Here is a 22240-nt window from a genome sequence, read left to right as displayed (position 1 = left end):
GTTACCAGTGCTGTCTGGCAGTGTGCCCACTCCGGTCAGTCTTCCCTCTCCTAGACCGGCGCTCGAGTAGGTGTTCATGGAAGACAAGGAGAGACCATGGTATAGATCGAAGGTATCAGATTTATAAGTTAAAAATATATAGGAAATGTACTGACAATAAGTACCTAGGACATGTACACATAACGTTTTACTTGAGGCAGTAGAGTGCTGGAACAGATGAAACGCTTGCTGCTTCACTTCCAAGTGACTCCCGTCGGATCGCGGTGGATGGCGTCTGACGTCACATCCGGTGAGGGGTTGACGACTTCCGGTAAGGCAAACAGGGAAGCGGGCGGCAGGACAACACAGCAGACTCGGCGCCTTCAGTTCAAGAACAGCTGTACAGGCTATGGAAGGCTCTACGCATTTCGCTGTGCTCACGACAGCTTCCTCAGGAGCGTTCGCTCAGCGCCAGCGGGGACAAAGCCTTAGTCCTCTCCTGCTGCACTGACAGCCATTTAGTGAACCCCCGAGCCGAATCTTCACTGATCGATCACAGGAGAACGGATCGATCGGCAACTTAGCTAATTACTTATTATTGTGTGGATTGTATTTATGCACATATTAAAGGGGGGGGGGCAGGGGGGAAACCCCGGCAGATTGGACTGCTGCTTTAAAGGCTTGTTGTCCACTTAGACTGTAAGCTCTTCAGGACAGCGACTCCTTTTCCCAAGGTCTAGTTTTATGTATGAAGCTTCTATTCCCAATATGTCTCACATTATTATGTCAAGTGTATTACTGCGGTAAAGTGCAATGTACCTGGATGGCACTATACATACACACACACATATATATATATATACACACACACACACACACACACACACACACACACACACACACACACACACACACACACACACATATATATATACACACACACACACACACACACACACACACACACACACACACACACACACACACACACACACACACACACACACACACACACACACACACACACATATACACACACACACACACACACACACACATATACACACATACACTCGGGTATACCTGAGTGCTCTAGTTGGGATACTTTTTTTTTCTTGTTTCGTTTTCATATATTCATTATCCCCAGCACCGTCAGTAGTGTGTACTTGATATGGAAATTTGGACTGTGAGGGTCTTTTTGCTGATAGAGGGGGCCCAGAGTTGCTTGTAATGTAATAACTACATGTGGTGAATGGTTTAAATGTATCTATACTGTATGTAGTCGGGATGACTAATGGTTCCGCTCTCAGTTAAAAAAACTGTCATTAGGCAGTTTACAATCAAGGACAGGGTTGGTCAATCTTCCAGAGTATGAGAGGCTGTATGGTCTGTTTTTACAAGATAAAAACAGATAAAGAATTGCAGAGAAAATACAATTCAGCTTTTTAATATAGAATTGTATACAACAAGCGACAGAGAAGCCCAATGCTACATACAGTATGACAAAAATTTGTCCCTTGACACTTATATACATATATATTTTGTGGGGGCCCAGGGGTTCCGAAAAAGAGCTTGCTGGGGTTCTGTGTGTTGTTTAATATAGAATTGCTATTGAATGACAAGTCAGTTTTTGTAATCTGCTTGGTAATGCAACATGTGATGTATAGCAAACTGTATGAAGAAAGAGAGAGTGCCTCCTTCAGAATCAGCCAGAAGTCTTGCATGACAAATTGATTCTCCCTGCACGAGTTTGTATTGTAAGTATCAATAAACTTACTCTTTCTTTCAAAGAATCTGGACTCTAGTTATCGATAATCAGCCTGAATCTGAGGGTCCATAACATACTATATACACTTTATTATCTGATTTAGGTACCTGTTATTCAAGGTACTTGTTATTCAAGGTCCGTTGCAGGCTATTTTTCATGTTCTATCTATCTATCTATCTATCTATCTATCTATCTATCTATCTATCTATCTATCTATCTATCTATCTATCTATCTATCTATATATGTGTGTGTATGTATGTGTGTATGTATGTATGTAACGGTGCTTCCCCCACCCGATTGCAGGATAGGGGCCATTACAGGGTGTATGGTGCATATACCTGCTGGCAACAGGAGGGCTGAGTCATCCACCGATGGTAGTGGGGACACAGGAGCAGGCTTCTGGGGTTCAAACCACGCACCAGGCAGGAGGTATATTGCAAATAGGAACAGGTTTCTTACTATACTCTGCAACAACAGGAACAAGGCAGGATCTGCCCAATACAGTCTCTCAGTATTCACTGGATGATGGTCCCTGGACCATCACTACATTCCAAGGGAACCCGCAGCCATCCTAGCTCTTCCCCACCTCCCTAGCAGAGGTATGGTCTACACTCACTCTCCCCCAGAGGGAAGAGCACATGGGAAGGCCCCAATCTCAGGCCCCCAGTTGTGTGACCTGCGTTCCTCAAGTGGGGAAGCTCCTAACTTTAGGGCGGTCCTGCCTTTAAGTATTGCCAGGAGGAGGGCACCAGGTCCGGGTTCATAATTGGTCATGCAAGGGTCACCCGCTGTCACTTAAATGCAGTTCCTTGGAGGGGGAAAACCCCAGGATGATTACTGGCAACCTGATAGTACCAGGGTTTACTGCCAGCCCTAGGGCAGAATATTAGCCATACCCAGCACAGCAATGGCTATTATATATATATATAGCCCCCAATATTGCCTCATTTGAATAGATAAATTCACAGGCAGAAAGCAGAAATGGCCAAACAGACAAACTACAATATGGCCAGAAGTCGCCATGGGATACAGACCACAATCCCTTTTGTATTCATTAATCCCCGAAAACCAATATGTTTTTATGTAAACACTTACAGTTCCACTTAAAAAAGGTATTTATTGTAAAACAAATCATATAGCATTACTATTGTTAGAAATCTTTAAAAAATCTCAATGAGAAGCTCACAGTGGGGGATCTTCTACTTACAGGGAGAGCAGCCTGTCTCCCTCACCGGGTGCGGGGGGAGAGTGGTGTGTTTGTAATCCCGGGGAGGGGGAGGAGACAGAGGGAGAGGAGGAAGAAGAGGGAGGGAGGAAGAAGGGGATGAGGGGGGAAGGAAGAAGAGGGGGAGGAAGAGGAGGGGGTTGAGGAAGAAGAGGTAATGGGGAGGAAGAGGTGGGGGGTTGAGGAAGAGGAGGGGGGGTTGAGGAAGAAGAAGGGGAGGGGAGGAAGAAGAGGGGGAGGGGAGGAAGAAGAGGGGGAGGGGAGGGAATGAAGAAGAGGTGGGGAGAGGAGGAGAGAGAGTGGGTGGATAGAGGTGGGTGAGAGCGAGGAGATGTGTAAGACAAAGAGGGGGGTCTCAAAATGCCGCCGACAGAAGGTCCCTGGAAAAGCAGTCGGCAGCCCTGAGTGTAGCAGAAATATAGTTTATATGGTATGGTCTGTAGTTGCTTTTATTGTCTTTGTAGTTAATAAAGTGCCGTGCTGTGTAAACGTGTTATGTAATTGTTTCTATAAATTTACAGGAAGCGCAAACAGTGTCCAATCTCAAAGTACAAAGTTTGAATATTGTTGAGAGGCAGAGCCGAGTCTCTCTGACTCTCCCAGCCAAGTGTCTCACAGTCCTGCCGGACATCGAGGGGAAGTGCAGCTCCTTGGGGAACCACAACTTTCCATGCCATGTAAAGCCACACATTCCCTTTCTTGTAAAGCTTCCTCGCCTGCTTCTCAAGGAGATCAGCTGAGCATTCCTACATTAGGATGCCAAAAAGCTGATTGAACACAGTGCAAGCCCAACTTTGCAAAGGCATCATGTGCTCCGGGAAGACATGTCAGGTCATATTATTGGCCCTGGGCTACATCATCTACCTGCTGGCAGGGGCAGCGGTGTTCCAAATGCTGGAGCATGAGGCCGAGAACACAACGAAGACGGAAACACAGCGCCACAAACTGGCCTTCCTGACAAACTACACGTGCCTTACACAAGATGCGTTGGAGCAGCTAGTTAAGGTCAGTAATCAAGACGTGCATCTGGATCCAAGTAAGCAAGGCCGGCCATCTGGGCAAGGCGGCTGGTCGCCTTGGTCCTCTCATCTCCGGGGGACATCTTCTCCCACCTCTTGTCAGCACTAGGATCCAACTTAAACCCGACCGGAGAGAGCTGGAGAAATGAGCATGGGGCCCACACCTCCTCCGTCTCCCCCTCCGGTTGGGGGGAAGTTGAATCCTCGCGGCGACAGGAAAAGGAGGAAACGCGGGGCTCCCGGACTAGCAGAGAGAGTTGTGTCTGTGTTCGTTTGTGAGAGGGGTCTTACCTTTTCCGGAGCGGGCCGCTTCCTGTAGTGTCCCATTGCCATGGTGACCGACATATGACAACACGTTGACATGGCAACTTGACGTCACTTATCTCGGTGATGTCATGAGGCCAAGACGCGGTCAGAGGAGGGACGCATGTCAAGGTAAGTCACCTCAACTTTTTTAATGGAGGGGGCCCTTCTGCTAGCGTACCGCCATGGGCCCTACAAACCCTAAGGGCAGCCCTGCGAAATGAGTGATATTTGTGAGCTCTTGCATTTAAAATAGTACTGGGGACATTATTGATCAAAGTCTCTCTGCTGTAAAACTAGTGCCAAAAGATATAATTTTTAATCAAAATTCCTATTTAGCGGATTTATTAAAGAAAACAAAGTCACGTTGTGTTTAATTATATATATTTTTTCTTGTGATGCTATTCTTTTTTTGTACCAGTTATTCAGCAGGAAGATACTTTGCTAACTGCCCCCTGGGTATCTCAAGTTACAAGAGCCCAATGAGTGAGAGGCGTGGGTTCCAGCTGGGCCAACAAGTGATATTTAAATGGGACATGTTTGACTCTAGAGATGTAGAGAAGAGCACCAGAAGCCCTACTGGTCCTCCAGAAGTGAACTGTAGGTGTGTCCCAATATGAAGGCTCTTCACGGATTTAGTTCAGTTTGCATTTTTTGTTGCTGTTTTTTTTAATGTTAATAAACACAATCCCAACAAGCTCGAATCCCAGAACCAACCACATTATATATATATATATCACATTATATATATATCACATTATATATATTTCTATCAAAAGGAGTGGCCCCTCCTCCCAGGGTTTACGCTCACCCCACCCCATTTTTAAGTAGCCTTTTTTTTCCATGTACCTGTGCAGGACGGGTCTATTAAGACCATCCTCCCTCCAGCAGAGGTAAATGAGAATTTTCACAGGTAGTGCTAGGACCTGCAGACTGGTCGTGCCGTGACGTGGCTGCAGGCTTATAACGCTTTGACCAAAGGGTTTAACTAAATTACCCTTACTCATGAGAATACCAACATTGAAGTATTTAACTGTGTATTTTATCACATTGGGTGTAGTATTGGGTATTTTTGTCTTACGTTGTTTTTTTTAATGTCATGTTTTTAGGTATGAATGAAATTCTTTAATTTTGCCATATTTCACCATCATTTTGCGAATAACGGCAATATATACAGGGCTACGTGATCTTGCACATTTTGACTTTTAATGCTTGGCCCAAAATTTGACCAATTTCACACAATGTTTATTTTGCATAAGAAAGAAAAAAAACTCAGCACATTTCGCCTGATCCGCTAACTTCAGCTAAAATGTACTCATCTTTAGGGGGAAAAATAAGGTTTCATTAGGGTTCTTTACAGTATGGCCATGAAATGGTGCAGTTTTGCAGCCTTGGGGATTGCAGATACAGCACATATACATTTCAGAAAAGATTAGATATCTTTTTGGAAAGGAAAGATATACATTGATATGGTGAACAAGTTAAAGTAGGGGTGCTCAACTCCAGTCTTCAAGAACCCCCAACAGGTCAGGTTTTCAGGATATCCCTGCTTCAGCACGAGTGCCTCAGTGTTCAATTGAGCCACCGGTGCTGAAGCAAGCTCTTTGACTGAGCCACCTGTGCAGAAGCAGGGATATCCATAAAGGATGCATCGTACTCACTGTATCAGGAGTGGCCAACTCCAGTCCTTAAGAGCCACCAACAGGTCAGGTTTTAACGATATCCCTGCTTCAGCACAGGTGGCTCAATCAGTTGGGCAGTCAACCACCTGACCTGCTGATGGCCCCTGAGGAATGGAGTTGGCTACTCCTGATCCAGTGAGTATGATTTACTTCAGATGCATAAGCCAAAGAAGTCCTGGGTATCTTTTTAGATTGGCAGCCACTTACAGCACCTTTTCATAAGATACATGTTAAGTAGAGCAAAACTGTCAGCAATTGAGACGGGGCTGTTTACCAGAGTGTAGCGGTGACACTGGGTGTTAAGGAAGAAATGTCAGGAGTCAAAGCAAGTTGTGGGGGACTTAGCAGAATTTGACGTAAGAGAACTATTGTTTTTCATCCCTAATATGATGGAATTTTCCCCTCTTTTACTGCTGGCTTCAGAGCACCGGTTCTGGTTCTCGGGAGAAACTGGGCTGAGGCATGCTAAGAAAAATGGTGAAAAATGTGACTGTGGCCGCTCCATGTAACTAAATATAAAAGAAATGTGTAAACAAAGTATTCTGGGTTAAAGATCACTTAAAAAATGCACAGGTGAAAAAAGATGCAGTTTCCCTATGTTTTTAAAAAAATGTTATAATGTTAAAAGCAGAAGATCTTGTCAATGAAAAAACAACATGAAATGTCAATGGGTGTCAGTGCCTGTTTCGTCCTGTTTGCAAAGCTTGTCCCTCATTTCCATGGTCTTCAGCGTACATAGGGTTAAGTGACACTGCCTGAATTAGTCAGGCTTCCAGCCACAAACTTTTATTGCTCTGTGTTTCTAGAGGAGATGTCTATGCAGCTGCACCACACCTCACCACACCCGGATTTTCCCAAGTCAGCAGACAAAGGGCACCCATAAGGTGCCTGCCATCTGCTGTAAGTTATCTGCAGTTTGTTGCGGCCCATGCATTTGGACTGCAAAGTAAAATGATGGCTATTTCTTCTGTTCACCTCTGCACTCTCACTTCTCTGCTCGGTTTAATTTCTCTAAGTTCCCTACCAATCGCCGTATCTTTTCAAAATAGCGCTCAGACTACTTCTCCCAAGACTTCCCAGTTTCACATATCATCTTCCCTACTGCAAGGTTTGCAATACTGCACGGTATGCAGCCATGAACTCGACCTTCTGCTCACCTGCCAAGCCCACAACTCATACATCTCCTGGAACTATTTTATTTATACTTCTCTTACTGCTTTGTGGGGGCATATCACCAAACCCTGGTCCCACACATAAACTTATACTCACCTGTCCAATTGGCTGTCCCAGAAGCACCTCCATGCCCCCTCTCGGTGGACCACTCCAACCTTATTCACATCCCCTTGCCTTCCTTCTATTTTCATGCTCATTACGGAATGCCCGCTCTGTCTGCAATAAACTTACACACAGATACCCAGCAAGCTCTCAGAACCCCCCCCCCCCTCACACACACACATTACCACAAAATATATATATATGTATATTAGTGTCAAAAGGAGTGCTACTGGGCGTGGCTAATTGTATAAAACAAGAAACAAAGAAGTCCAGAGCAACATCCAATGTGACAAAAATACACAGTGAAATACCTATATATCTCTTGAAAAAAGGGTCATTTAGTTAACCCTAAAGCGTATAAGCCTGCGAGCCACTTTCAAGGCATGACCATAATATCGCAGGTCCTAACACTAACTGATTAAAATGCTTATTTACCTGTATAATTAGGGGAAGGATGGTCCTGGCATTGAACCTGTCGAAACCAGCTGCATGAAAAGAAAGCCTGCTTACTTGGACAGTGGGGAGGGGCGAGCTTTAAACCCTGGGTGGGAGGAGTCACTAACCTCAAACAGCTGAGACCAGCTGGACAAAGTGTGTTTGTTTACTTTGCTTTGGCCAAAGGGTTAACTAAATGACCCTTTTTTCAAGAGATATATAGGTATTCCACTGTGTATTTTTGTCACATTGGATGTTGCTCTGGACTTTTTTGTTTCTTGTTTTATGCAATAAACGTACTGCCGCTCACAACTTTGTTCTCTCTAATCTTTCAATCTACTAGCCATCACCGAGACGAGACATGGCTCACCTCCTCTTATACTCACTCACCTGCTGCACTGTCTTACTCTCCTTTAGTCGTACCACCCGACCAGGAAACAGACATGACAGAGGAGTAGAGTGGGCATTCTGCTTTCTGCCCGATGCATGTGTCAAGCTATACACCTTTATCCTATTGACCAACCCTCTCATTTTCCTCTTTTGAAGTACACATTATACGTATTTTCTCCGCTGTCTCTCTCCATGTTGCGATCATCTAGTAATCCCCTGGACCTACCTTCCAGTTCCTAGACAATTTTGCTGCCTGGCTTTCACACTTCCTCTTTTCTGACTCACCCACTATCATTCTAGGGGACTTTAATATTGCAATTGACAATCCCAATGCTCCAGCTACCTCATCTCTCCTTAATCTCCTTCTTTGGTCTTTCCCGGTGGACCAGCTCTACTATACATCGATGATGGTCACTCACTTGACCTTGTGTTTTCTCGTCTCTGCTCCCTCTCTAATCTTTCTAACTCACTGTACCCTTTCTCTGATCACCATCTCCTCTCCTTCTCCCTCACTCTGCTTCTTGCTTCCACCCCCTCACTAACTTCTTCCTACACTTAACATAGATGTTTCACAGCTTTTTACCTCTGCAAACCCTCCTCCAACCACCCTGACCTGCAAAAACAGTTGCCACCATGCTCCCAAAATATTGTGTATTAGTGTATTTGGATGTAGCACTGAGCTCTGTCTGTGTTTCATGTTCTGTCTCTGGTTTTAAATATATATTGCCATGCTCAGTAGCACTCCTCTTTGACATTTATACGCATATATATATATATATATATATATGTTGTGTTTATTTTGGGGGTTCAATATGAGCTTATAGGGGTCCTGTATGTTTTCCAAAATATCTCTAAGAAGCATCCACAAAGTTACTGAGACTGAAGTCTTCTCTCCTCATCCCCCTCTATAAACTGTACTCTCAATCCTATCCCCAATTGTGATCACCACTGAACTGCGCCATGGAATACGTTGGCGCCATACAAATAAAGTATAATAATATATCTATGATAACCACAGCTATGGTATTCAGTTGGCTTGATACTACAGCCACGCTGTTATGTGAAGATATATACCCTCTTATTAAAGTGAGAGAAGATCTAGATAATATTTGATGCATAAACATCTTATAGATAGAATGCTGTAAGTTTGTTATATTGTCTAACACATAACCTTTTCCCCAGAGCAGGTGATTACAGAAGCTGTTAAACAAGGAATATACCCATTAGGAAATGAATCTATAAGCAAGCACAGCAACTGGGATTTCAGCAGCTCAATCTTCTTTGCTGGTACAGTGGTGACCACAATAGGTAGGTCTTATACCGAAGGATGTATGTCATAGAGGAAGCCTCAGAATGGAAACGTTGGCGAGGATTAACCCTTTCACTACAAAAGGGGCAGCAGTATGTAGGTGGCCACTCTGGCAGTAAAAGGGCAACGCTGCAGCATTTTTGATGGTGAACATGCAAAAGGGGAAAGTGCAACATTGTTGCCCTTCTGCAGCACTAATTCTCAACTGCAAAACAGGACTGAAAATGCCATTGTCATTTTATAGTAACAATCGGCCTGTAAGCTGTACATTTCCCATACATATCTTACCCATCTGCACTAAGACCCATTAAATCAGGGCTCAGAATGAAGTGTTTATCAAAATCAGAAATGGGCGTTATGTTCCCTGTGGTTAACGCCAACCCACAGAGGTAATTATATGTAGAACAATGGCCATTTGTTATCTCATTAGCATAGGCTTAACGGCATGTTAAATTAGCACTGCCGCGCGCCAGCGTCAAATAACATGGCGTTATGCCTGCCTTACCCATCTTCACAGGACAATAACAGTGCGTGAAGCCGTGTTTCCCCCCGTAAAGCGCATTGCGCTAACTATAACAGATCTTCGTGTTATCATAACATCATATATCCATTAAAGTCTTGTTAAGGTTACAGAAATAGGGCTTGTGCAGTGTAAAAATGAATGTAACCCCACATTTTCTGCCCTTATTTTCACCTCCTTACTCTTCACGTCAGAAAAGGCACTTTTTGGGGGTCTGGAAAGGAGTAACGCCGACTGACAGCAGCGGATTTTCTAATCGGCATCCCCTAAGCACTTTGCTGCGTCCTGCCGCCTCCTTGCTGCCGCCTCCATTTCCTTTGGAATCAAATGACGCCGTGGACGTCATCAACGTGACGTCGCACAGCGTCTCGTTGCCATGGTAACAAGAAGCCGTGTGACGTCACGTTGGTGACGTCCGCGGCGTCATTTGACGCTGGGATTCCAAAGGAGAAGAAGGGCGGCGGCAAGGAGGCGGCAGGACACGTGTAAGTGCGTTTCCCATTAGGTCCGATAGACCAGAGAGCGCAGAATATGTATATGGGGCGGACATTTTTGCCGCCCCCAAATTTTGCCGCCCAGGCCCGGGCCTACTTGGAAATCCGCCACTGCCGACTGACATAACGCAGTGTTATTGGGATACAGCACAACGTAACGTTACAATAATGTGACGGTAAGCCTATGCAAATTAGATGCAGCTGGGATGTTGTTTTTGCATATGATTAGCTCTGAGAATACCATGTTAACTCCGGGAACGTAACATCCATTCCTGTTTCAGGCAACGTCACGGTATGAATCCTGAATTAACTGAGCTTTGCGGATCTAGCCCTCTGTCTCCCTATCATTTTATATCAGAGAACGGCTACATGTGAATTTCTATCAACAGAGATACAAAAGCAAATACTTATTATTATAATGACTGAGAACTAGCGCACTGAATTGTTGTCATCCGAATAATAAGCATATGTAGGTAACAAGGATGTGAGAACCTGTAACTCAAAACAATATAGGAGAGAGATGGTTGGAAGAGACAAAAACTGTGACAGAGTGTTGAAGTTTGGATTAAAGGGATATCAGTTGTACTAGGGTTGCCAGGCAGCTTCTCCAAAAATACTGGACACAAAGGTGAACGGTGCGGCACGCTTGAGAGACACACACCCTCTCACCACTCTCCACTCCATGCTGTTTCCTCCACTCCTTGGCTCCACCTCCAGGCTCCTGACACCTCAATGCTTATTAATGCCAAATCAAACAGTCTTCATCTTTAAGTCCCTCTCCAAACGTGAGTATTTGAATGATGACCTCCCCGTGTTGTTACCTTACAGGATACGGTACCCTTGCTCCCAGAACGGCAGGCGGACAGATCTTCTGCGTTTTCTACGCGCTGTTTGGAATCCCGTTGAATGTAATAGTTCTGGGTTACGTCGGGAAATCCCTTTCACTGTGGTGCGGAAAGCTGGGGAAATGTTTATATAAAAGAGGAATACAAAAGGTAACGTTGCTCTTTGGGTCCCAAGGAAATCACCCTATCACGATCTGTAGCTCACACAATTTGTGCAAAGAAAAAAACCACATGCGACCTGTGAGCCAGATACAGTTTACATGTAGAATAGTGGTTGGCAGCTTTGGCTCAAGGTCAAAAGATGCAACTAAGAGATCAAACGTTGGCTGACAAAATATCTTTGTATTGTTGCTACCTGTCAAACTTGTTAATTTGCTTCGCTCTTAGGGCCATATTTACTAAGCAGTGCTATTCCATAAGACAACTCTGGAAGACACTGCATGGCTTTTTCATTTGAATGGGCATTAAGATGTCGGATGGAATAGCATCGCCTAGTAAATATGGGCATTAATGGTTTACAACATCTTCTTTTCTTAATTTTAAGCTAACATTGGGATTCTACTATAGGGTTGCATGCTGTATGTGTGTGTAGTATAGGGGTGCAAGCTGTATGTGTGTGTAGTATAGGGATGCATGCTGTATGTGTGGGTAGTATAGGGATGCACGTTATATGTGTGTAGTATAGGGATGCACGCTGTATGTGTTTAGTACAGTATAGGGGTGCATGCTGTATGTGTGTGTAGTATAGGGATGCACGCTGTATGTGTGTGTAGTATAGGGATGCACGCTGTATGTGTGTAGTATAGGGATGCACGCTGTATGTGTGTGTAGTATAGGGATGCATGCTGTATGTGTGTGTAGTACAGGGATGCACGCTGTATGTGTGTGTAGTATAGATATGCATGCTGTGTGTGTGTAGTATAGGGATGCATGCTGTGTGTGTGTAGTATAGGGATGCATGCTGTATGTGTGTAGTATAGGGATGCACGCTGTATGTGTGTAGTACAGTATAGGGATGCACGCTGTATGTGTGTGTAGTATAGGGATGCATGCTATATGTGTGTGTAGTATAGGGATGCACGCTGTATGTGTGTAGTATAGGGATGCATGCTGTATGTGTGTAGTATAGGAATGCACGCTGTATGTGTGTAGTACAGTATAGGGATGCACGCTGTATGTGTGTGTAGTATAGGGATGCACGCTGTATGTGTGTGTAGTATAGGGATGCACGCTGTATGTGTGTGTAGTATAGGGATGCACGCTGTATGTGTGTGTAGTATAGGGATGCACGCTGTATGTGTGTGTAGTATAGGGATGCACGCTGTATGTGTGTAGTATATGGATGCACGCTGTATGTGTGTGTAGTATAGGGATGCACGCTGTATGTGTGTGTAGTATAGGGATGCATGCTGTATGTGTGTGTAGTATAGGGATGCACGCTGTATGTGTGTGTAGTATAGGTATGCATGCTGTATGTGTGTAGTATAGGGATGCATGCTGTATGTGTGTGTAGTATAGGGATGCATGCTGTATGTGTGTAGTATAGGGATGCACGCTGTATGTGTGTAGTACAGTATAGGGATGCACGCTGTATGTGTGTGTAGTATAGGGATGCACGCTGTATGTGTGTGTAGTATAGGGATGCACGATGTATGTGTGTAGTATATGGATGCATGCTGTATGTGTGTGTAGTATAGGGATGCACGCTGTATGTGTGTGTAGTATAGGGATGCATGCTGTATGTGTGTAGTATAGGGATGCATGCTGTATGTGTGTAGTATAGGGATGCATGCTGTATGTGTGTGTAGTATAGGGATGCACGCTGTATGTGTGTGTAGTATAGGGATGCATGCTGTATGTGTGTGTAGTATAGGGATGCATGCTGTATGTGTGTGTAGTATAGGGATGCATGCTGTATGTGTGTGTAGTATAGGGATGCATGCTGTATGTGTGTGTAGTATAGGGATGCATGCTGTATGTGTGTGTAGTATAGGGATGCATGCTGTATGTGTGGGTAGTATAGGGATGCATGCTGTATGTGTGTGTAGTATAGGGATGCATGCCGTATGTGTGTTTAGTATAGGGATGCATGCTGTATGTGTGTGTAGTATAGGGATGCATGCTGTATGTGTGTAGTATAGGGATGCATGCCGTATGTGTGTTTAGTATAGGGATGCATGCTGTATGTGTGTGTAGTATAGGGATGCATGCCGTATGTGTGTTTAGTATAGGGATGCATGCTGTATGTGTGTGTAGTATAGGGATGCATGCTGTATGTGTGTAGTATAGGGATGCATGCCGTATGTGTGTAGTATAGGGATGCATGCTGTATGTGTGTGTAGTATAGGGATGCATGCTGTATGTGTGTAGTATAGGGATGCACACTGTATGTGTTATTGCACTGCTTAGTAAATAAGGCCCCTTGTTTCTGCAAGTTGTCATTTGTGATTTTCGATGATGACTTTGATATCGTATTTTCCTTTCAGAGAAGGGCAAAAATCCTGACAATCCTCTTTTTCTTGGTGACTGGTATCCTCGTGTTCCTGGGGCTGCCACCAATAGTGTTCACAAGAATGGAAGGCTGGAATTACAGGGAAGGCGTTTACTACGCATTCATTACCCTCAGCACCATTGGCTTTGGGGACTATGTAGTAGGTATGTGCGACTATAAATATAACGCGTGGGGCGGTGAGAGGAAGTGTACATAAAGAGAGGAAGTGTACGCGTGGGGCGGTGAGAGGAAGTGTACGTGTGGGGCGGTGAGAGGAAGTGTATGTGTGGGGCGGTGAGAGGAAGTGTACGTAAAGAAAGGAAGTGTACGCGTGGGGCGGTGAGAGGAAGTGTACGTAAAGAGAGGAAGTGTACGCGTGGGGCGGTGAGAGGAAGTGTACGTAAAGAGAGGAAGTGTATGCGTGGGGCGGTGAGAGGAAGTGTACGTAAAGAGAGGAAGTGTACGCGTGGGGCGGTGAGAGGAAGTGTACGTAAAGAGAGGAAGTGTACGCGTGGGGCGGTGAGAGGAAGTGTACGTAAAGAGAGGAAGTGTACGTAAAGAGGCTGCACAGGGGCAGCGGGTGGGGTGTACGTAAAGAGGCTGCATCCACAGGGGCAATTTAGAGATAAGTGCAACTACAGCAGGCGTGGCCAACTCCAGTCCTCAAGGGCCAGCTTTTAAGGATATCCCTGCTTCAGCACAGGTGGCTCGATCAGTCCCGGCTTCAGCACAGGTGGCTCAATCAGTGGCTCAGTCTTTGACTGATCCACCTGTGCTGAAGCAGGGATATCCTTAAAACCTGACCCGTTGGTGGCCCTTGAGGACTGGAGTTGGCCACCCCTAAACGATAGGTTTTATTACCACATTAATGCAAAACAAATAAAGCATCTGATAAAATGTGTGTGTGACATTATTGTCTTGTTGCACTGTTGGTGGTGTAGTTACCTTTGTAAAAGTTAATACATCTCTAACATTGTAGCAAGTCCCAAGTGTGTGATCACCGATTAGGTGCGGATCCACCTCCTGTGGGGGGGTTCCCAAGGTGGAGATCAGAGGAGTTAAACACCAACATTTTCCAGCATAAATTGTGAACCCGCTATTATTATTATTATTAATAACAGTTAGATCGTCGGGGGGTGAGGGAGAAGAGAAATACATGTGCAGCGTTGGGGAGGATGAGAGCGGGAGTGTGAGATGTGGGGGTGAAAGGGAGGGAGAGCTGGGGTGTGAGAGAGGGAGTGGGGAAAGTGAGAGGGGGAGTGAGAGACAGAGAGGGGGGGAGAGAGAAATACATGGGTTTAGGGAGAGGATGAGAGGGGAGAGTGTGAGAAGGGGGAGAGAAATAGAGGGTGTGAGAGCGAGGAGGTGTGTGGAAGAGGGAGTGTAATAGAAAGAGGAGGTCACGCAAGACTACCAACACGGGGGGCCCAGTGGAGACTCTATTGGAAAGCTACTGGCGGCCCTGAAAGTAGAGTATTCTTACGCCTGTACCATTGTGTCCGTATAGTTCTGCATTCTGTCCGTGTATCCCTGGGAATGTTATTTCCATGGTGGGTGTTCCGAGGTCACTGTTCCCCAGATTTTCCTGTTGGTTCATATGGTCCTGTCCTTTAATGCACTTGGATTAGTCTTTCATTGGACACGGTCACACAACAGCAGGTGAAAAACGTCAAAGGAATTTGGGTGTAATACATCACATTATTTCCAGGGGGCACCGGGTACCCCAGGTGAGCAGATCAACTGCTTTACATTTTTGGTATTGGAGGGGGCTGAAACAATTGAGACTGCCATAACACCAGGGGTGGGCAACGACAGTTCTCAAGGGCCACCAACAGGTCCGGTTTTAGGATATAGCAACAAAACAATAGGTGGCGCTCCAAACGCTCACAGTGATCAAGTGCACAGTGAATATAATGTGAAAAAACAAGTGACAAAAAGTGCAATAAAGTATTTCGTTTAGCAAAGAACTCCTCCACTCAACCCTTGTAAGACTGTTCCGTAAGTCTTCTCCCCAGCGTAGCCTCCAAAAGCCAGAGGAGCGGGGGACGGTGCAAAAAATACTAAAACTACGGTATATTGAGTAGTAACATCAGTGAAATAGTGGACACATCTAAAACATACCCTCAATGGTCCTACTCTCAATGCTGGGGGGTATTACAAGCAGAATCCAAATCAGTGGCAATCCTGATAATCTTGGTTATGAAGTGGGTGATCCGGTGCTGTGATCATGTGAAAGAAGAAAACACAGCAATTGTGGAGATAGTAACCACAATTTTTGCCACATCAAATTCCAAATCAAGGCTTCAGCAGCTCAGATATATACGGGCATTGATGTGTATGTGTATGAGGTGAGCTGCAGTCTCCCCGTCCGCTCGACATCAACGTCCGTGAGTCCCGTTACGTCACTGAGTGTTGGCGTTTCACCGGTGACAGCTGAGGATCTGGACAGTACGAGCAGTGCCCTCCCCCCCGCCCCCTCCCCCTCCCCTCCCCCTCCGAATAGCCGCAACCTCATATTGCAAACCGAAAGGGATTTCTCCCGAAGTGACGAACCGGGACCCACGGACGTGGAGGCGAGCGGTGGATGTCGAGCAGATGGTGAGACTGCAGCTTACCGGGTCCATGGGACCTCATTGCCACTGATTTGGATTCTGCTTGTAATACCGCTCCTGTTGCTTTTGCAGGTTTATAATATCCCTGCTTCAGCACAGGTGGCTCAATCAGTCCTAGCTCTAGCTAGCTTTAGGTGATTGATTCACCTGTGCTGAAGCAGGGACTGATTGAGCCACCTGTGCTGAAGCAGGGATATCCTGAAAACCTGACCTGTTGGTGGCCCTTGAAGACTAGAGTTGCCCAACCCTGCCCTACACTGAAATACTCCGTTTGCAGTTTCTTTTCTTCCCTTCTTATTTTGTAGGGTCCCACCCCGACAGAAATTACCCACCCTATCGTGCTTTGGTCATTATTTGGATTATATTTGGACTGGCCTGGCTTGCCCTTTTGTTTAACTTATTGACTGCCTTTCTAGAGGACGCTGAAAAGAAAATAGCCAAAGACCTTCTTCACAAAAAAGGAAAAACTGGGAAGGTTCACCAGGAAATCTTAATGGAACCATTGAAGAACAGCGGTGTCTCGGAGCAGGAAAACGCCGCACAGAAGGGCAGCTGCAATTTTAACTCTAAAGACGACGACAAGAACATAATTGAGCTATAAGTCAGAATACTTTCATCAACTTTGTAGGTGCCGAAGCAACTTTAAAACGAGTACATTTCTGGGTGGCTCCACTAGGACAGGTTATGATACGGCTATATACATATAATCGGTGATACTTTATATAAAGGTAGCATAGTTCTGGTGATTTTGAAATGTTTTTTTTTTTTTTTGGCGTCATCTACAATTTTTCCTAACCTACTTGTGGTTCTGTACAGGATTGATTATTTTTGCAACCCTGGTATATTATATGGATCGAAGCGAGCTGGTGCAGGAACGCGCTGCATTAATGGGACTGATACCCAGAGAAACCCCCTCTGAATTCTGCCTGGTATATTTTACTAACAAGACTAATGTTCAGCCAAACAGTTAAAAAAAAAAAATAATAATAATTAAAAGTAAAAAAAAAAAAAAATATATTTTTGTCCACAATGTGTGAAATCAGCATGCTGCCGACATGGGGAGCCCAGTTGAAATTACTTTTATTTTGTGATTTTTGTTTAGCCGCCCTTTCAATTTTTTTGCAGGGCGGGGCAAAAAATGTAGTTACGCCACTGGTCGTATCTTTGCAATATTATGGAGGACAAATTGTCAGGTTTTAGTTACATTGTAAGCGTGAGAGGAGAATATGGGGGAGGAGTCAAATGTGACCCCCAGGCAGCGTGCTTGTGATACGGGGTGTATGATAGTATTACTACCAACAGTAATGTAGAAGGGGTCAGTAGAGTGCGGACCCCCAGGCTGCCCGGGCTATAGCTACGCACCTGGATGGGAGAGTTAAGATGAAATTCGGGATAGAGCTCTGTTACGCATACCTAGAGAATACAGAATGTGAAGTAGAATGGGGGGGTTCACAGTATGAATGTCTGCAGAGGTCGAGTAATATAACCAGGGTGTAATAACCTGGGTCATTGGCAGCATGTGGCAGCAAAATGGAGCACGTGAAAGAATACAAGGTGCTGTAGGTGTTTAGAGGCAAAACAGGAGACAGGGAGAAAAGGAGAAAGGGTGACAGGGCGATGGTTAGAGAGCCAGGCTAAGTCGAGCGTGCCATTTTTGAGTATAGGTATAACTGTTGCGTGCCTGAAGGAGGTGGGAGCGGTACCAGAGATGAGGGAGGAGTTGACAATATGTGTGAGCGTAGGGATTAGAGTGAAAGCAAGAGGTTTAAGGAGATAGGAGGGTCGAGGGCAAGTGGAAGAGGGAGAAGAGGAGATCAGCAGCGGCACGTCCCCTGTAACAGAGGGAAAAGAGTCAAGCAAGGCAGGTGGAAATGTAGGAATAGCATTAATCTTACTTGCGACATTTACAGGTATGCCTGCGCCTGTCTGCGGCAAAATAAGGTATTTATGGAGCAAGTGGGAGGAGTTACATTTGCATATTGGCGCATGTCTATGTATTAAGAAATGTGCGGCTTGCGTTACTTTTCTTGTTGGTTTTCCCCATCACTTTAAAGGTGGTGTAAGTCAGGGGTTCTTTTTAGCGCAGAATACTAGCGCAGCATGCACCAAATACTAGAAATACTTTTAAGAAATATGTTGCCGGTCAGATTGCATTTTTACGCAAATGCATCAGCACAGGCTACTTTCTTGATACACAGACCCCTACGTGAGAGTTGTTTTTTTCCCCCCATGATGTGTGTATATAAATGTGAATTATACCCCCCCCCCCTCTATATATATATATATATATATATATATATATATATATATATATATATACACATATAGAGATGCAGCCTAGTTAAATAAGTGTATATTTAACACCCTAAGGATTAATACATAACAGTCAGATTAAGACCATTACTGTGAATCTGTCCCCATAATTGTACTTCCGCTCCAGAGCAATGAATAATACAGCAGTGATACAGTTTCTTACACAAACCACTAGATGTCACCACACACTCAGCTTCAATTCTATTAGTTCTGTAATGACCGTCCTGCCATACAGGCCTTGTGCGGGCTTTGGTCTTCCTTTCTACTGATTGATTTGAAACACACATTAAAAAAGTTACGGTGGGTAAAAAAGTTACAAAAACCCTCCCTCCCAGTGCAGAGCAAATAAAAACCCCACGTGTGAGCACATTTACGTGTCTCAGACAGGTCTGCAGCCCTGCCCTTCCCCATTATCTCTTAGCATACAGGTCTTCCACTGCAGCCAAGGATTCTGGGTAATGACATGCAAATGAGCACAGTGTGTCACCTTTTGCTTTAAATCCATTTTAACATGGATCCCTATAAGCGTATGCCTGACGTAATACACAGCTTTCTCAGCACAGCCCGGGTTAAAGAAGTGCAGAGCCAGTAACCCTACTCACAGACAGCTTTTTCGACCTTTTGGGTCTCATCAGTGTGAGGCTGGTTATACTGTTTGATTGAAAAATATAATTCTCTCCAACACTTCAACGTGTATGTGATCATGGATAATGTTACAGTGGTATCCCACCTGCTGCAGTGCCCTTTCTGGGGTAATAGAAATGCCTGTTTTTTTCTCTCTCAATGCACATTGTATCTTGAAATGCTGCATGATATCCAGTTACTTTGGAAATCTGTCCGTTCTCTCTTTGAGTTCATCGTCTATTTATATGGCTGTAATCTGTTAACACAGCCCTGCATGTTTAATCCATCGCTGTTAGGCCGCGATTATAGTGGCCGCGTGCACCCAAGCGACCGAGCGCGTGATGTCAAGCGGGTGTGGCGTGCGCGGAACATGCACTAGGCTGGAGGCAATGGGGTGTTGTGGCGGAGGCGTCACGAGACTGGTTCGCCTCATTGGCTGAACCGCTCCTGTGACGCGGCCGCCACACGAAAAAAAACCAAAGTCAATTGTATTTTCAATAATCGCCCGCGCGGTCGCTCTGCTAGGCTCGCGCACACTATGGGCGGCCTCATTGAGGCACACACATTTGTACTCGCGGCGTGCGATGTTGCGCACGCGGGCACTATAATCGCGGCCTTAATGGGAAAGTCAAGGTTTCAAAATCCCCAAATGTTACTATTCAGCGCTGCTTTGCCACGTCAACCATTAAACAATAATGAAATGGTACACCTATAATAAAATATTATGTATTAACTACACCATTTCCAAAGTGTCAATCCATGAACAAAATATTATAAGGAGAGTATAGGGTCAGTTTAGTCTAAACATCTGGATAATAGTAGTGAGTATGGCATCTTACAGATTCTCTAGAGAAAATAAAGTGAAAAGATAAGGAAAGGCAAGCACTTAATTCTGCTTGCACCAGCCTGGGTTATCAGGAGAATTATATCAACACCGCTCCATATCTTGGAAATGTAATACCAGTTGGGTGTGTTTGGAAAAACAGAATTATTGCGGCTTCTGTTATTAATATTAGCTAGGAGAGAGCTTTCCCCGCCGAGGTCCGAAGGCTTTGTAATCACTGGGGAACCAGAGCTTTGCTTGCAACAAAAAAGTGTTTGAAATATTCTAAAACATAGATCCCACCCAATACACATTTGTGTTACCTTTTTAAAAAAACGTAAGCAGCAAAACAGCATCGGCCCCTTCCAATCTGAGAAGTAACGTGCAGTACACATGCTGAGATACCTAGGAGAATATACACAAGGCTCCCATAACGTGTATCAGAGTTTGATGGGCAATAACTGTAATTCACGTCAATGATTATATGGGCAGGCCAATCAATATCTGACAACCATCTATATATCCTATATATCTATCTCCTCAAGAAGGGTGAAGATTATATATATCTCATCTTCAGCGCTTGTTGACCCACTGCTGATTGAAGGCCTCCCCAATGATCTTCCAGGTACTGTGGTTCCAAGCCTCTGTTGCTCCTGATTTCATCCTTTCATCTTACTTTTGGTCATCATCTTGGTCTTTTGACATCCCTTGGATTCCAGTTGAGTACCATCTTTGTCCACGTAGCAATGGTCATTTCTTCTTGCAATATGTCCAGCCCACTGCCTTTTTATTTCTTCAAGCTTTGTGATAATGTCACAGATTGAGTCTGTTTCAAGCCCATTCATTCTTTTTGATGTCTCTGGGTAATACTCAGCATACTGTACATCGCTCCATGCTTCTCTGATTTATCTGATGCTTCTGAATTGTTGCTGCATTTACAGCCCACGTTTCACATATACTGTATTCATCCTGATCACAGACCTCATGGAGAAATGTTCCATATGTTTTCCATTTGTAAAAGATATGACCGTGTTTTGTGAAACAAGGCTTCCAGGGCTACATTTCTACAGCTAAGTTACATACCTGGAAGGATACAACAGTTCAGAATTAGACACAGTGTTATAAAGCTGAGCGCTTTTACTATATTCCAATGGAGCAGCACCTTGATATGATATAGCAACTGAAAACAGATGCATTAGGTTGATTGAACAGTTGCTTAAATATGTCTTATTCATTATCCTGACATCGGGCACAGATGGTAAGTGTTAGTTGATACCATCAATCAGCTCTTCTCAGTTTTGTGTATTTGCATATTTGGTTTAGCGCGTGTATATTTGCATTTTAACAGTATACATGATATGGTCGCTTGTTACCGCCTGGATGATTGCCTGAGGATTCATCATAGTCAGAGGAAGAACTAGGTATTTTAGCGCCTGGGGAAGGTACCACCAAATCCCCCCACCCGAGACAAAATACCCTGCCCTCTCACACACACTCTCTCTTCCACCTCCAACACCACCACCTCTCTTTCTATCCCCCCACCATTCTCTCTCCTCCCTCTCCCCACCCCCATTCCCTATTTCCTCCCTCCCCCCACCTCTATTCTCTCTCTGCTACCAAACCAATCTCTCTTACTCCCTCCTCCCCCCACCAGTCTCTCACTCCCCCCTCCCCCTACCAGTTTCTCTTACTCCCCCCTACCAGTTTCTATCACTTCCCCCCACCAGTCTCTCACTCCCTCCCACCAGTCTCTCTCATTCCCCCCCCACCAGTCTCTCTCCCTCCCAACCCCTACCAGTCTCTCTCACTCCCCCCCACCAGTCCCTCACTTCCCCCCCACTAGTATCTCTCACTCTCTACCCGCCAGTCTCTCTCACTCCCCCCCCCCCAGTCTCCCTCACTCCTTCCCACTAGTCTCTCTCACTTCCCCCCACCAGTCTCTCTCACTTCCCCCCCACCAGTCTCTCTCACTTCCCCCCCACCAGTCTCTCACCCCCCACCAGTCTCTCTCACTTCCCCCCACCAGTCTCTCACCCCCCACCAGTCTCTCTCACTCCCCCCTACCAGTTTCTCACTACCACCCCCCCCTCCAGTCTCTCACTCCTCCCCACCCACCAGTCTCAATCTGAGTT

At 45.1% G+C, this 22240-nt stretch overlaps 1 protein-coding gene across 3 annotated transcripts; it reads left to right on the top strand.

Annotated features, from left to right (window-relative positions):
- Window positions 1-1520: 1520 nt before the first annotated feature.
- Window positions 1521-20211, top strand: LOC142502994 (potassium channel, subfamily K, member 16-like). 3 transcript variants are annotated; one of them, XM_075614795.1, is made up of 6 exons: window positions 1521-1736; window positions 3495-3978; window positions 9265-9385; window positions 11229-11395; window positions 13732-13896; window positions 16654-16897. In XM_075614795.1, the coding sequence occupies exons 2-6, from the start codon at window positions 3781-3783 to the stop codon at window positions 16750-16752; spliced, it is 750 nt and encodes a 249-aa protein (XP_075470910.1). In that variant the 5' UTR covers window positions 1521-1736; window positions 3495-3780; the 3' UTR covers window positions 16753-16897. The 3 variants fall into 3 exon arrangements, with proteins under 3 accessions (XP_075470910.1, XP_075470909.1, XP_075470908.1); XM_075614794.1 differs by having other exon boundaries at window positions 1524-1736; window positions 13732-13900; window positions 16765-20211; XM_075614793.1 differs by having other exon boundaries at window positions 1624-1736; window positions 13732-13900; window positions 16654-20206.
- The last annotated feature ends 2029 nt before the right edge of the window (window positions 20212-22240 follow it).

This window comes from Ascaphus truei, chromosome 9 (assembly GCF_040206685.1).
Source record: "Ascaphus truei isolate aAscTru1 chromosome 9, aAscTru1.hap1, whole genome shotgun sequence".
Classification (NCBI taxonomy): Eukaryota; Metazoa; Chordata; class Amphibia; order Anura; family Ascaphidae; genus Ascaphus; species Ascaphus truei.
Note: the sequence above shows the minus strand (reverse complement) of the source record. Positions and strands in the feature narration are given on the sequence as shown.

Excerpts from the sequence above, each read along its gene's own strand:
- LOC142502994 (XM_075614793.1), top strand. The coding sequence starts at position 3,781 with ATGTGCTCCGGGAAGACATGTCAGGTCATATTATTGGCCCTGGGCTAC. Across the intron at positions 11,396-13,731 it reads ATAAAAGAGGAATACAAAAG|AGAAGGGCAAAAATCCTGAC; the intron begins GTAACGTTGCTC and ends TTTTCCTTTCAG. Across the intron at positions 13,901-16,653 it reads CTTTGGGGACTATGTAGTAG|GGTCCCACCCCGACAGAAAT; the intron begins GTATGTGCGACT and ends CTTATTTTGTAG.